The sequence below is a fragment of the Colobus angolensis genome, unplaced genomic scaffold (assembly GCF_000951035.1).
Source record: "Colobus angolensis palliatus isolate OR3802 unplaced genomic scaffold, Cang.pa_1.0 Scaffold107, whole genome shotgun sequence".
Lineage (NCBI taxonomy): Eukaryota > Metazoa > Chordata > Mammalia > Primates > Cercopithecidae > Colobus > Colobus angolensis.
Window position 1 is genome coordinate 1,031,297 of NW_012111697.1, and position 13,249 is coordinate 1,044,545.

A 13,249-nucleotide genomic window follows, 5' to 3' on the forward strand; every position below is an offset into this window, starting at 1 on the left:
GGAAAGGAGGGAAGAGAGAAGAGGGGAAGGGAGAAAAGGGGAGGGGAAAGGAGGGAGGAGGAGAGAGGAGGTGACAGAAGGGGAGGGGAGGGGAGGGAAAGGGGAGGAAAAAGAAGAGTGGAGAGTAAGTCCAAGGTTTCTGGCCTGAGCACCTAGAGGGGTGGGAGTTGCCATCACTGAGACGGGGAAGCCGCGTATGTGTGTATGAGTGGTGCGTGGTGGGGCAGGTTAGGGTGGTGGAGGTGAGGTCTGCACATGGGAAGAGATACTCACACTGAGACACGGCAGAGACCAAACCAGGACACTTCATTACCGGTCATTAGGTGTTCTTGGTAATTAAGCCATGCATAAGGAAATCAACAAATGTCTCCTTCCCCATTAGCATGGTACAGGCCACCCCGTGGACCCCGAGGGAGATGGTTAAAGTCCTGGCTCCACAGTGGGAGGCCTGGGTGCTATGGAACCTGTGAGAACACAGCCTGGGAAGCCCTCTGAGGCTCGGGACTGCGCCTCATGACTTCTGAATCCAAAGTGAACACAGTGACTCGGAACACCGCCCTCTCCTGGGCCCTCTTCAGGACCTCTCCGTGGCTGTCTGTGAGCAGGGCCAGCTGGGCACCGAGTGGGGCCCAGGTCTGGATGCAGGGGGACACGCACCCAGCTGTCGGCGCTGCTGATCGTTCTTCAGTGTGGCCAAGGGTGTCAGCCCCTCTGGCATGCGGTCGTAGAGCTGGGACAGGCACTTCTCCTGGTGGTCCAGATCTGTGCCTGGCTTCACTGCAAAGAGAACCACAGGTTAAATCCCCTCTCATGGACCTGGCCCCAGACCCACATAGAGATTTCTCTTTCCACCACGTCTCCTGCTTCCTTTCTTCTGCAGTTTCACAAGGCATTTGGGATCATGGGTCTCCTTTCTGCCCCTGGCCACACCCCAGGCAGTCTGGCCCTCCAGCCTTTTCTTCCTTTGAGACAGTCTCACTCTGTCACTCAGGGTGGCGTGTGGTCTCACTCTGTCACCCAGGCCAGAGTGCAATGGCGCAATCATAGTTCACTGCAGCCTTGAACTCCTGGGCTCAAGTGATCCTCCCACCTCAGCTTCCTGAGTAGCTAGGACTACAGACATGCACCACTACATGCCAGGCTAATTTTTTAAATTTTTTGTAAAGGTTTGTAAACTTGCTGTGTTGCCCAGGCTGGTCTCAAACCCCTGGGTTCAAGCGATCCTCCTGCTTCAGCCTCCCAAAGTGCTAGGATCAAATGTGTGAGCCCCATGCCCGGCTACCCCAAAGTTCTTGCTCATTGGGACCAGCCAGACTCCAGAGGTTCATAACTTTATAATTTTTTATTTTTTGAGATGGAGTCTTGCTCTGTCGCCCAGGCTGGGGTACAGAGATGTGACCTCGGCTCTCTGCAATCTCCACCTCCTGGGTTCAAGCAATTCTGCCTCAACCTCCCGAGTAGCTGGGATTACAGGTGCGTGCCTCCACGCCTGGCTAAATTTTGTATTTTTAGTAGAAACGAGGTTTCAGCATCTTGGCCAGGCTGGTCTCGAACTCCATGATCCACCCGTCTCGGCCTCCCAAAGTGCTGGGATTATAGGCGTGAGCCACCACGCCCAGCGATGTTCATAATTTGACCCTGAGCCCCAACACACTACCTCCTCCGACTCACCCACCACACAGAACCTCCTAGCGTAGCCCAGACCCTGCCATGCCTGGCCTGCACCCCTCTGCAGGCCTGCACACCAGCAGCAGAGCCCCTTCCTGCTTCAACCGTACCCTCCCTGGTGCGCATCCTGCTCTCAAACCTCACAAAACCACTCTCCACTTCCCCAGCACCCTCAGCCTCTGCTCCTGTGCTCACTTTCCTCCCTCTAGGCTGACCCTTCCCTCCTGTACAGATGGAAAAGTTGAACTCAAATGTCACCACCTCTGAGAAGCCATCCATGACCACGGAGTCCACCTGCTGCCGCATTTGTGTTTCTGTAGCAATCACCGAAGCACTATATGGTATTTCTATTTGTTTCCACATCTTATCTCGCCTAATAGACTACATAGTACTAGGAGTGGTAGCTCACACTTTCAGAGAACCTACAGTATACAAAGCATTATTGAGCTTTGCGCACAGGCCCTTCATTTTCATGACAGCCTGTGAGGTAGGTTCTCTCCATATACCTATTTTACAGATGAGAAAATTGAGGTAGAAGACAGTTAAGTAACTTGCCAAAGGTCATACAGCTCATTCATGGCAGAGCTGAGATATGAACCCAGGAAGTCTGGCTCCAGAGGCTGTCTTTTGAATCTTCAGGAGGCTGCCTGGATTAGTATTCATTACATCAAAAATCCGTGGCCAGGCACCGTGGCTCATGCCTGTAATCCCAATACTTTGGGGAAGCCAAGGCAGGACAATTGCTTGAGGCCAAGAGTTTGAAACCAACCTAGGCAACATAGTGAGACTCCATCTCTACCAAAAAAAAAATTTTTTTTAAATTAACTGGTGTAGTGGCATGTGCCTGTAGTCCCAGTTACTCAGGAGGCTGAAGTGGGAGAATCACTTGAGCCCAGAAGTTCAAGAAGGCAGTGAGCCATGATCATACTGCTGCACTCCAGCCCCATCTCTAAAAATAAATTAAATTAAATTAAATTAAATTAAATTAAATTAAAATAAATTAAAATTCCGATCATCAGACTTTTTTTGCATTGATTTTTATTTTATTATTATTATTGTTTTTGAGATAGAGTCTTGCTCTCTCGCCCAGGCTGGAGTTCGGCGCAGTCTCGGCTCACTGCAACCTCTACCTCCCCGGCTCAAGCCATTCTCTTGCCTTAGTCACCTGAGTAGCTAGGATTAGAGGCACGCGCCATGCCTGGCTAATTCTTGTACTTTTAATAGAGATGGGGTTTCACCATGTTGGCCAGGCTGGTCTCTAACTCCTGACCTCAAATGATCTGCCTGCCTTGGCTTCCCAGAGTGCTGGGATTACAGGCATGAGCCACTGCACCCAGCCTACATTAATTTTGATTCTTTTAAAATATTACCTTAAAATGTTACTTATCTTGATGCCAGCATTTTTGGCATTCCGTTAGATTCTAAATTCCAGGTGAAAATTCATCCTCTTGCACCCAGGCCGAATTAAAGGTGCCTCCTCTTCCTCCCTCCGAAGGAGCTTATAACCCCTAACCCCAGCATGGCCTGTGTGGCAGCTGCCTCAGTCATGGGTCATTCCCATCCTCTGCCTTCCGCCTGTGAGCATCTCCAGGGAAGGCAGTTAGCTCTCACTCAGCTCAGAATCACCCCTGGGGCAGCTGGACCACAGCCCTGGCCAAACCCCCGAACGCCCCAGGCCTTACCCTGGTGGTCGATGAGGAGGATGGCAGTGAAGTAGTGGGCCAGGGCCGCGTAGTGGTGGCCCTTCACGCAAGCCAAGCTGGCCCAGGAGTAGGGGATGTTCTCTTTCACCGGCACCTGGCTCATGGCTGCGTGCAGCTGCTGGTAGACCTCTCCCACCTGAAATAGAAGGGGCACTGGGAAGGGGCAGCCTGGCACAAGGGCCCTCATGAACCTATTTGCAGAGAAAGAGCTCTTTCTTCTTCCCATGCAACAGCCCCTGCCAGGGGCTGCTCCAGAATCTGGGAGCAACTCCAAGCAACCCCTCGTTCTGTCATTGTCACAGTTAACAGAGGGATCAGGCTGCTGTCATTATGCTGGTTTTTAGGTTAAGCTGCAGATGGAATCAGTGATCCGTATCTGAAACACCAACACTGGCCAAGAAAACTCAAGCCAGCAGTACTGGCCGAAGCTGGCACAATGCCCAGGTCACAGGCAAGCTCCCGTGGGAAGGCCCTGCTACTTCCAGTGCTCCTGTGCCAGCATCTCCTGCCCACTCCCGAAAGTCACAGGAACCAGGGAGTCTTACCTTGGCAGCCTCCTGAGCCACTTTCACCAGCATGAAGAATTCATTTCGGATCCCGGGAAGGCTGATTTTCTCAAACACGCTTTCTTGGGCTTGGGCAAGCATCATTTTGACAAGCACGCTGAGCATGGCAGGGCTCATGTCGTAACTTGGAGTATGGGTAAATGTCTCTTTCAGGTAGTTTAAAACCCCTAAAAGTGGAAAATGTTTTGCCCATTAGTTCGGGTTCATATTTACTTCATCACGTTGCTGTAGAGAAAGACAGGAGACCAGGTGCGGTGGCTCATGCCCGTAATCCCAACGCTTTGGGAGGCTGAAGCGAGCAGATCACTTGTGTCAGGAATTTAAGACCAGTGTGGCCAACATGGTGAAACCCTGTCTCTATAAAAAATGCAAAAATTAGCTGGGCATGGTGGCGTGCGCCTATAGTCTCAGCTCCTCTGGAGGCTGAGGCAGGAGGATCGCTTGAGCCCAGGAGGCAGAGGTTGCAGTGAGCTGAGATCTCACCACTGCACTCCAGCCTGGGTGACAGAGCAAGACTCCGTCTCCAAAAAAAAAAAGGAAATAAAGAACCGGTGTCCTACAACATATTAAAAAATCTGATTCTTAATTATATGGTCCAGCAATTCTACGCCTACATGTATCCCCAAACAATTCAAAGTGGGAGCTTAAATGACATTTGAACACCCGTGTTAATAGCAACATTATTCCCAAGAGCTGAAAAGTGGAAACCACCCAGACGTCCACCAGCGGATGAATGATTAAACACAATGTGGCCTATCCATACAATGGAATTATTTTTCAGCCTTAAAAAGGAATGAAATTCTGACACATGCTACAGTGTAAATAAGGACATTATGCTAAGTGAAACGAGCCAGTCAGAAAAGGACCAATATTGTAGGATTCCATTTAGAAAAGGTACCCGGAATAGTCAAATTCACAGAAACAGAAAAGAGAATAGAGGTTAGCTGGGGCTGGGAAAGGGGGCAATGGGAAGTTATTGCTTAACTGAGTACAGAGCTTCGCTTTGGATGATGAAAAAGTTCCGGAGAGAGCTGGGCGCAGGCGCTGCCGCCTGTAATCCCAGCTACAAGGGAGGCTGAGGTGGGAGTGTTGCTTGACGTTAAGAGTTCAAGACCAGCCTGGGCAACATACTGAGACCTCCATCTCTTAAAATATATATACTTTTTAAAAACGTATTTACTTGGCCGGGTGCGGTGGCTCACATCTGTAATCCCAGCATTTTGGGAGGCCGAGGCAGGCGGATCACGAGGTCAAGAGATCGAGACCATCCTGGCCAACATGGTGAAACCTCGTCTCTATTAAAAATATAAAAATTAGCTGGGCATGGTGGTGGGCGCCTGTAGTCCCAGCTACTCGGGAGGCTGAGGCAAGAGAATCACTTGTACCCAGGAGGCGGAGGTTGCAGTGAGCTGAGATCAATCAATCCATTGCACTCCAGCCTGAGCAACAGAGTGAGGCGCCATCTCAAAAAAACAAAAATGTATTTATTTTATTTATTTTTGAGACAAGGTTACACTCTGTTGCCCAGACTGGAGTGCAGTGGCATGATCACGGCTCACTGCAGCCTCAAACTCCTGGGCTCAAGCGGTCCTCCCACCTCAGTCTCCTGAAGAGCTGGGACTACAGCCATGCACCATCCCACATCCAGCTAATTTTAAAATTTTTTGTACAGATGGGGTCTCCCTATGTTGCCCAGGCTGGTCTCCAACTCCTGGATTCAAGTGATCCTCCTGACTCAGCCTCCCAAAGTGCTGGGATTACAGGTGTAAGCCACCTTGCCTAACCAACAAAAAATTTTTTTAACTTCTGGAGATGGTTAGTGGTAATGGCTGCACAACACTATGAATGTACAAATGCATTTAATGCCATTGAACTGCACACTTAAAAATGGTTAAAATGTGCTTCTGGTTGGCAGGATAATTTTTAAATTTTAAAAATGTAAGATAATCATTAAAATGATAATTTTATGTTCTAAGTTATGTTACTATAATAAAAAAAACTGGTTAAAATAGTACATTTTTGGGAGGCTGAGGCAGGAGAATGGCATAAACCCGGGAGGTGGAGCTTGCAGTGAGCTGAGATCTGGCCACTGCACTCCAGCCTGGGCGACACAGCAAGACTCCATCTCAAAAAAATAAAATTAAAAAAAAGTACATTTTAAGTTATATATGTATATTTTAACACAATTTATTTATTTATTTATTTATTTTTTTGAGACGTAGTCTCACTCTAATGCCCAGGCTGGAGTGCAGTGGCATGATTTTGACTCACTGCAACCTCTACCTCCCAGATTCAAGCGATCCTTCTGCCTCAGCCACCCAAGTAGCGGGGATTACAGGTGCCCAACACCACACCCGGCTAATTTTTGTATTTTTAGTACAGACAGCGTTTCACCATGTTGGCCAGGTTGGTCTTGAACTCCTGACCTCAGGTGATCTGCCTGCCTCAGCCACCCAAAGTGCTGGGATAACAGGCGTTAGCCACCCCACCCAGCCTTTTAACCCAATTTTTAAAAAACTGGATTATCTTCCAAAACACTTGCATCTCTGTTGAGTAAAGAAACCAGCCTGCTCCCCACAACTCGTGTCACCTGGGACAAAATTCCATCACAACAGTAATGGAGGTAAAAGCAGAGAGCAGGCAGAAGGACTGAGGGGCTCACAGGGGGCCAGGCTCACACATAAGATCTGAGTCATTCAGCAGTCCAGGGCTTTTCCCCTGGACCTCAAGAAAGATCTATTCTGGCCAGGCGCGGCGGTTTATGCCTGTAATCCCAGCATTTTGGGAGGCCGAGGCGGGCGATCACCTGAGGTCAGGAGTTCGAGACCAGCCTGGCCAATGTGGCAAAACCCCGTCTCTACTAAAATTATAAAAATTAGCCAGCCATGATGGTACACACCTATAATCCCAGCTACTCAGGAGGCTGAGGTAGGAGAATCGCTCGAGCCCGGGAGGTGGAGGTTGCAGTGAGCCAAGATCTCACCACTGTACTCCAGCCTGGGCGACAGAGTGAGATTCTGCCTCAAAAACAAAAACAAAAACAAAAAAAACTCAATCCCTCTGCTCCAATGGAAATTTTCACACTGCAGCCCTCCACTGACTTCTCTATAGTTTAGTAAATTAACTGTCCAAAGCACTAACTGACAATCAATCTGGAAGTGAAATAGAACCTCTGATATGAGTCCCATCCAACTGGTTCCTCTGGTTTTGTTGCTGAGCAAAAAAAAAAAAAAAAAAAAAATCACCCTGCAGAGGGATAGCACCTGCTGTTTTGAGTTGTGAGCTCCCTGGGGGTTCCCTCACACTCCCCACTGTTCTCCCGTTTGCTTCATTTTGTCTATAGTTTGTCTCCATTGCTGTAATCTCAGAGATAGGACACAGCGTGCCTACCCAAGATTCCTCAGAAAGATGAGTCCAGAAAAAAGATTTACAGCAAAAGAAATCAACTCGTACTTGGAATCTTAGCATATCGCTTCATCCCAAGAGACTAATCTTTTTTTTTTTAATTAATTAATTATTTTTTGAGACAGGGTCTTACTCTGTCGCCCAGGCTGGAGTGCAATGGCGTGATCTTGGCTTACCACAACCTCAGCTGATCCTTCCATCTCAGCCTCCCAAGTAGCTGAGACTACAGGCATGCACCACCAGGCCCAGCTAATTTTTGTACTTTTTGTAGATACTGAGTTTTGCCTTGTTGCCCAGGTTGATCTCAAATTCCTGGACTCCAGCAATCCACCCACCTCAGCTTCTTAAAGTGCTGGGACTACAGGCATGACCCACCGTGCCCAGCCTATATTTTTAGTTTAAAAAAAAAAAAAAGAATTCTTTTTAGGGACGGAGTCTTACTCTGTCACCCAGGCTAGAGTGCAGTGATGCAATCATAGCTCACTGCAGCCTCAAACTCCTGGGCTTAAGTGATCCTCCCATCTTAGCCTCTGGAGTAGATGGAACTATGGGTGGACACCACCACGCCTGGCTAATTGTTAAATATTTTGTAGAGACGGGGTCTTCCTGTGTGGCCCAGGCTGGTAGGACCAATCATTGTAACATCAGAAATTTCACAATGAGTCAAAGTGGCAAAGCTATGGTTCTTCACAAGCTTGCAGGGCAAAGTGATATCAAACAATGATCCATACAGATGGACGGAGATCACACCCCAAAGCAGAAAGTCGATGATCAGCCCAGAAGGCAAGATGCTATACAGCTAGCCTGGGGACCACACTGCAGTCTACACTGTGCCCTGCTCTTGCATCCATCCCCACGTGTAGTCTGACCCAGATACAGGCCCTGCTATGGGGCAGCAAGGCAGAACCCGCAGGCCCGTGTGAGCTGGGCCAGGCTCACTCACAGCACTGGGCCTGGTGACCCTGGTCCTCCATAGGTGTAAGCACTAGGCTGCTTTTCTCCTCGACCCCGCACCTCATTCTCACACTAAGATTACCTGAGGTCAGGAGTTTGAGACCACCCTGGCCAACATGGCAAAATCTCATCTCTACTAAAACTACAAAAATTAGCCGGGCATGGTGGCAGGCACTTGTAATCCCAGCTACTTGGGAGGCTGAGGCAGAAGAATTGCTTGAACCCAGTAGGCAGAGGTTGTAGTGAGCAGAGACCGTGCCACTGTACTCCAGCCTGGGTGACAAGAGCAAGACTCTATCTCAAAAATAAATAAATACATAAAATAACAAAAGACGGTTCCCAGAAGGGAACTGAGCTATGAGACATCCTTTGAATGCATCACTTGACAAAGGGTTGAGAACACCCACTTCATGCAGGAGAAGCTGGCAGAATGCAAGTGATATAAAGGCACGGAGGGGCCGGGCACAGTGGCTCACATCTGTAATCCCATCATTTTGAGAGGCTGAGGCGGGCAGATCACCTGAGGTCAGGAGTTTGAGACCAGCCTGGCCAGCATGGCGAAACCCTGTCTCTACTAAAAATACAAAAATTAGCCGGGCATGGTGGTGAGTGCCTGTAATCCCAGCTACTCAGGAGGCCCAGCTAATTTTTGTACTTTTTGTAGATACTGAGTTTCGCCTTGCTGCCCAGGCTGATCTCAAATTCCTGGGCTCCAGCAATCCACCCACCTCAACCTCCTAAAGTGCTGGGATTACAGGCATGAGCCACCATGCCTGGTCTATTTTTTTAATTAAAAAAAAATTTAATTGCCGGGCGCGGTGGCTCAAGCCTGTAATCCCAGCACTTTGGGAGGCCGAGACGGGCGGATCACGAGGTCAGGAGATCGAGACCATCCTGGCTAACACGGTGAAACCCCGTCTCTACTAAAAACTACAAAAAACTAGCTGGGCGAGGTGGCGGCGTCTGTAGTCCCAGCTACCCGGGAGGCTGAGGCAGGAGAATGGCGTGAACCCGGGAGGCGGAGCTTGCAGTGAGCTGAGATCCGGCCACAGCACTCCAGCCTGGGTGACAGAGCGAGACTCCGTCTCAAAAAAACAAACAAACAAACAAACAAACAAAATTTAATTAAAAAAATAAATTTAATTAAAAAAAATCAGGAGGCTGAGGCAGGAGAATCACATGAAACCGGGAGGTGGAGGTTGCAGTGAGCTGAGATCGCACCACTGCACTCCAGCCTGGGCGACAAGAGCGAAACTCCATCAAATAAATAAATAAATAAATAAATAAATAAAGGCACGGAGAGTAATACGTACTGATAAGGTACACCTGATACAAGAAAAAGATACCTACAGTTTCACTATTTGGGGAAAGTTACTCTGCTCTTCATGACAGTGTTGAAAGAAACAGCTATGCACTGCCATCCCAGGGGCCACTTGTCTGGAAAAGATTAATCGTCAGCCACAGGATTCACCATGTACATCAGCCATCCCAGACTGAGGTCTGAACCACTGAGCAAGTTTCTTAATGGGAAGTTACACCAGAGCTGGAGACTGGTCTGGCCCTTGCGGGGGATGACCTGTAGACCCTCTTCAGTAAGCGGTCCCCTGGTGTCACCGGGTGGGGCCAAGGCTATGTCTGGTCAGCCCTGGAGGAGACATACCTGCGGCTCTCTGAAAGGCGTCTATGGCATTCTCCAGCCCAGCCTGCGTCTGCCGATCACACCGGGTCCCGATCTGGGTGTAGAGGGCCCCAGTGTTGAACAGGACACTGGCCTTCTCCAGCAGCAGGTTCTGCTGGCTGACCGGAACCCCAGTGAGTGAGTCATACCTATGTGAAAGAAATGCATTCTGAGAATACACATTACTTGGCTAGTTAATGTTACTTTTGGATGCAAGTGGAAAACATTTTTTTTTTTTTTAAGAGTCAGGATCTCACTCTGTTGCCCAGGCTGGAGTGCAGTGGTGTCATCACAGCTTACTGTAGCCTCCAACTTTAGGGCTCAATTGATCCTCTCACCCCAGTCTCACAAGAATAGCTGGGATTATAGGTGCATGCCACCATACCTGCCTATTTTTTTTTTTTTTTTTTTTTAATTTTTGTAGAGATGCGGTCTTACTATGTTACCCAAACTGCTGTCAAACCCCTGGGTTGGCCAGGCGCCGTAGCTCACACCTGTAATCCCAGCACTTTGGGAGGCCAAGGCAGGTGGATCACCTGAGATCAGGAGTTCGAGACCTGCCTGGCCAACATGGTGAAACCCAATCTCCACTAAAAATACAAAAATTAGCCGGGCATGGTGGCGGGCGCCTGTAATCCCAGCTACTCAGAAGACTGAGGTGGGAGAATCGCTTGAACACAAGAGGTGGAGGTTGCAGTGAGCCGAGATGGCACCACTGTGCTCCAACCTGGGCAGCAACAACAACAACAAAACTCATTTCTTCAATAAAATTCAAGAATGCATATGCACTGAGGCTTTTGTTTCCAAGCAAGATGACAGCACTGATCACACTGACCACCACAGCCACACACAAAAATATCTGACAGGGTAACTGGATAAACACACCATGGGACATCCAGACAATGGAATATTACTCAGCACTAAAAATGGAGAAATGCACCAGCAAGCCATGAAAAGATGCAGAGGATACATTACTAAGTGAAAGAGCCAACCTGAACATTGCTACCTACTGCACAGCACGCTGTATGATTCCAATGTTCTGAAAAGCCAAAACCCTGGAGACAGAAGAAAGATCGGGGTTGCCAGGACTTAGGGGGAGGGAGGAAGGAACAGGCAGAGCACAGGGGATTTTTCCAGCAGTGAAACTCTTCTATATGACACTGCAAAGGTGGATCACTGTCATTCTATGTTGGCCAAAAGCCATAGAATACACAAGTGCAAGAATGAACCCTAATGGAAACTATGGACTCTGGGTGATAATCATGTGTCAGGTAAGTTCCTCGATTATAAAAAAAAAAAAGGGCCGGGTGCAGTGGCTCACACCTGTAATCCCAGCACTTTGGGAGGCCGAGGCAGGGAGATCATGAGCCCAGGGATTGAGACCAGCCTGGCCAACATGGTGAAACCCCTTCTCTACTAAAAACACAAAAATTAGCCAGGCAAGGTGGGGCACACCTGTAGTCCCAGCTACTCAGGAGGCTGAGGCAGAACAATCACTTGAAACCAGGAGGCGGAAGTTGCAGTGAGCCAAGATCGCGCCACTGCACTCCAGCCAGGGCGACAGAGCGAGACTCTGTCTCAAAAAAAAAAAAAAAAAAGTACCAGGCTGGTGCAGTGGCTCATGCCTGTAATCCTAGCACTTTGGGAGGCTGAGGTGGGCAGACAGCTTGAGTCCAGGAGTTGGAGACCAGCCTGGGCAACACAGTAAGACCCGGTCTTTGTAAGGAAAAAAAATGTGCCACTCTAAATAATAAAGCCTATCTTAAAAAAAAATATTTGGGCCAGGTATGGTGGCTCACACCTGTAATTCCAGCACTTTAGAAGCCAAGGCTGGTGGATGCCTTGAGCTCAGGAGTTTGAGACCAGCCTGGGCAACATAGTGAAACCCTGTCTCTACCAAAAATACATGGTGGTAGCATGTGCCTTTAATCCCAGCTACTTGGGAGGCTGAGGTGGGAAGATGGCTTGATACTGAGAGGCAGAGGTTGAAGTAAGCTGAGATCATATCACTACACTCCAGCCTGGGTGACAGAGTGAGACTCTGTCTCAAAAAAAAAACAAAAAAAAAGGTGTGTATATATATATACACACACACATATACATGTGTATATGTGTGTGTGTGTGTGTATATATGTATATATATATGGCTTCTCCTAAATGAAATATGGCAATTACTAACCCCTCATAATTCTTTCTGAAATCTAAAAACTCAGGATTTGTTTTAATTTGTTTTACTTTTTTATTTTTTCAAAGTCTCATTCCGTTGCCTAGGCTGGAGTACAGTGGCATGATCATGACTCACTGCAGCCTCGACCTCCTGGGCTTAGGTGATTCTCTCATCTGAACCTCCCAAGTAGATGGGACTAGAGGCACACACCACCCACGCCTGGCCAATTTTCTCTAATTGTTTTGTAGAGATGGGGTCTCACTGTGTTGCCTAGACTGGTCTCAAACTCCTGGGGTCAAGTGATCCACCCACCTTGGCCTCCCAACATGCTAGAATTCCGGATGTGAGCCACCACACCCAGTCTAGGACTTGTTTTATTTATTTATTTATTTATTTTTATTTTTAGAGACAGAGTTTTGCTCTTTCGCCCAGGCTAGAGTGCAGCGGCACCATCTTGGCTCACTGCAGCTTCTGCTTCCCGGGTTCAAGCAATTCTCATTCCTGCCTCAGCCTCCCAAGTAGCTGGGATTACAGGCACCCCCCACCACGCCCGGCTAATTTTTGTATTTTTAGTAGAGACAGGGTTTTGCCATGTTGGTCAGGCTGGTCTCAAACTCTTGACCTTAGGTGATCCACCCACCTCGGCCTCCCAAAGTGCTAGGATTACAGGCATGAGCCACCGCGCCTGGCTCTAGGACTTGTTTTAAAGTTTACTCATGAACCAAGGGGTGTGCAGATAGCTTCTCCCTAATTCATGACTAAGGAGAAACCACCTTTCGCTTTTTGGCCATGCAGACAGGCTGGTGCATTGTTATGCAAAGTCATCCCGCTTTCCTTTGCTTTACATGAGGAAGGCATCAGTAGCCATCCATCGGCTGTAGAAATATTCGATTCTGATACACCCCTGACCTTCTAGGGTGTGTTCTCCTTTCACTGACACTCCTAACGACACTCAGAGAAGGGGTGTAGCATTTCCAAAGTACTTTAGGTGTGGTTTTTTTCTCTTTTTTTTTGACAGAGTCTCACTCTGTCACCCAGGCTGGAGTGCAGTGGCGCGATCTTGGCTCACTGCAACCTCTGCCTCCTGGGTTCAAGTGATTCTCCTGCC

General features: G+C 48.5%; 1 protein-coding gene across 2 annotated transcripts in view; it reads right to left on the reverse strand.

Annotated features, from left to right (window-relative positions):
* Positions 1–13,249, reverse strand: part of RHPN2 (rhophilin, Rho GTPase binding protein 2) — a 71,667-nt gene that overhangs the window by 17,731 nt on the left and 40,687 nt on the right. For both annotated transcript variants that reach the window (XM_011947341.1, XM_011947348.1), the window contains 4 exons: positions 9,957–10,123; positions 3,917–4,104; positions 3,351–3,507; positions 658–777 (listed from right to left, as the gene is read on the reverse strand). In XM_011947341.1, coding sequence (XP_011802731.1) covers positions 658–777; positions 3,351–3,507; positions 3,917–4,104; positions 9,957–10,123 — 632 coding nt within the window. The remainder of the gene's footprint in view (positions 1–657; positions 778–3,350; positions 3,508–3,916; positions 4,105–9,956; positions 10,124–13,249) is intronic.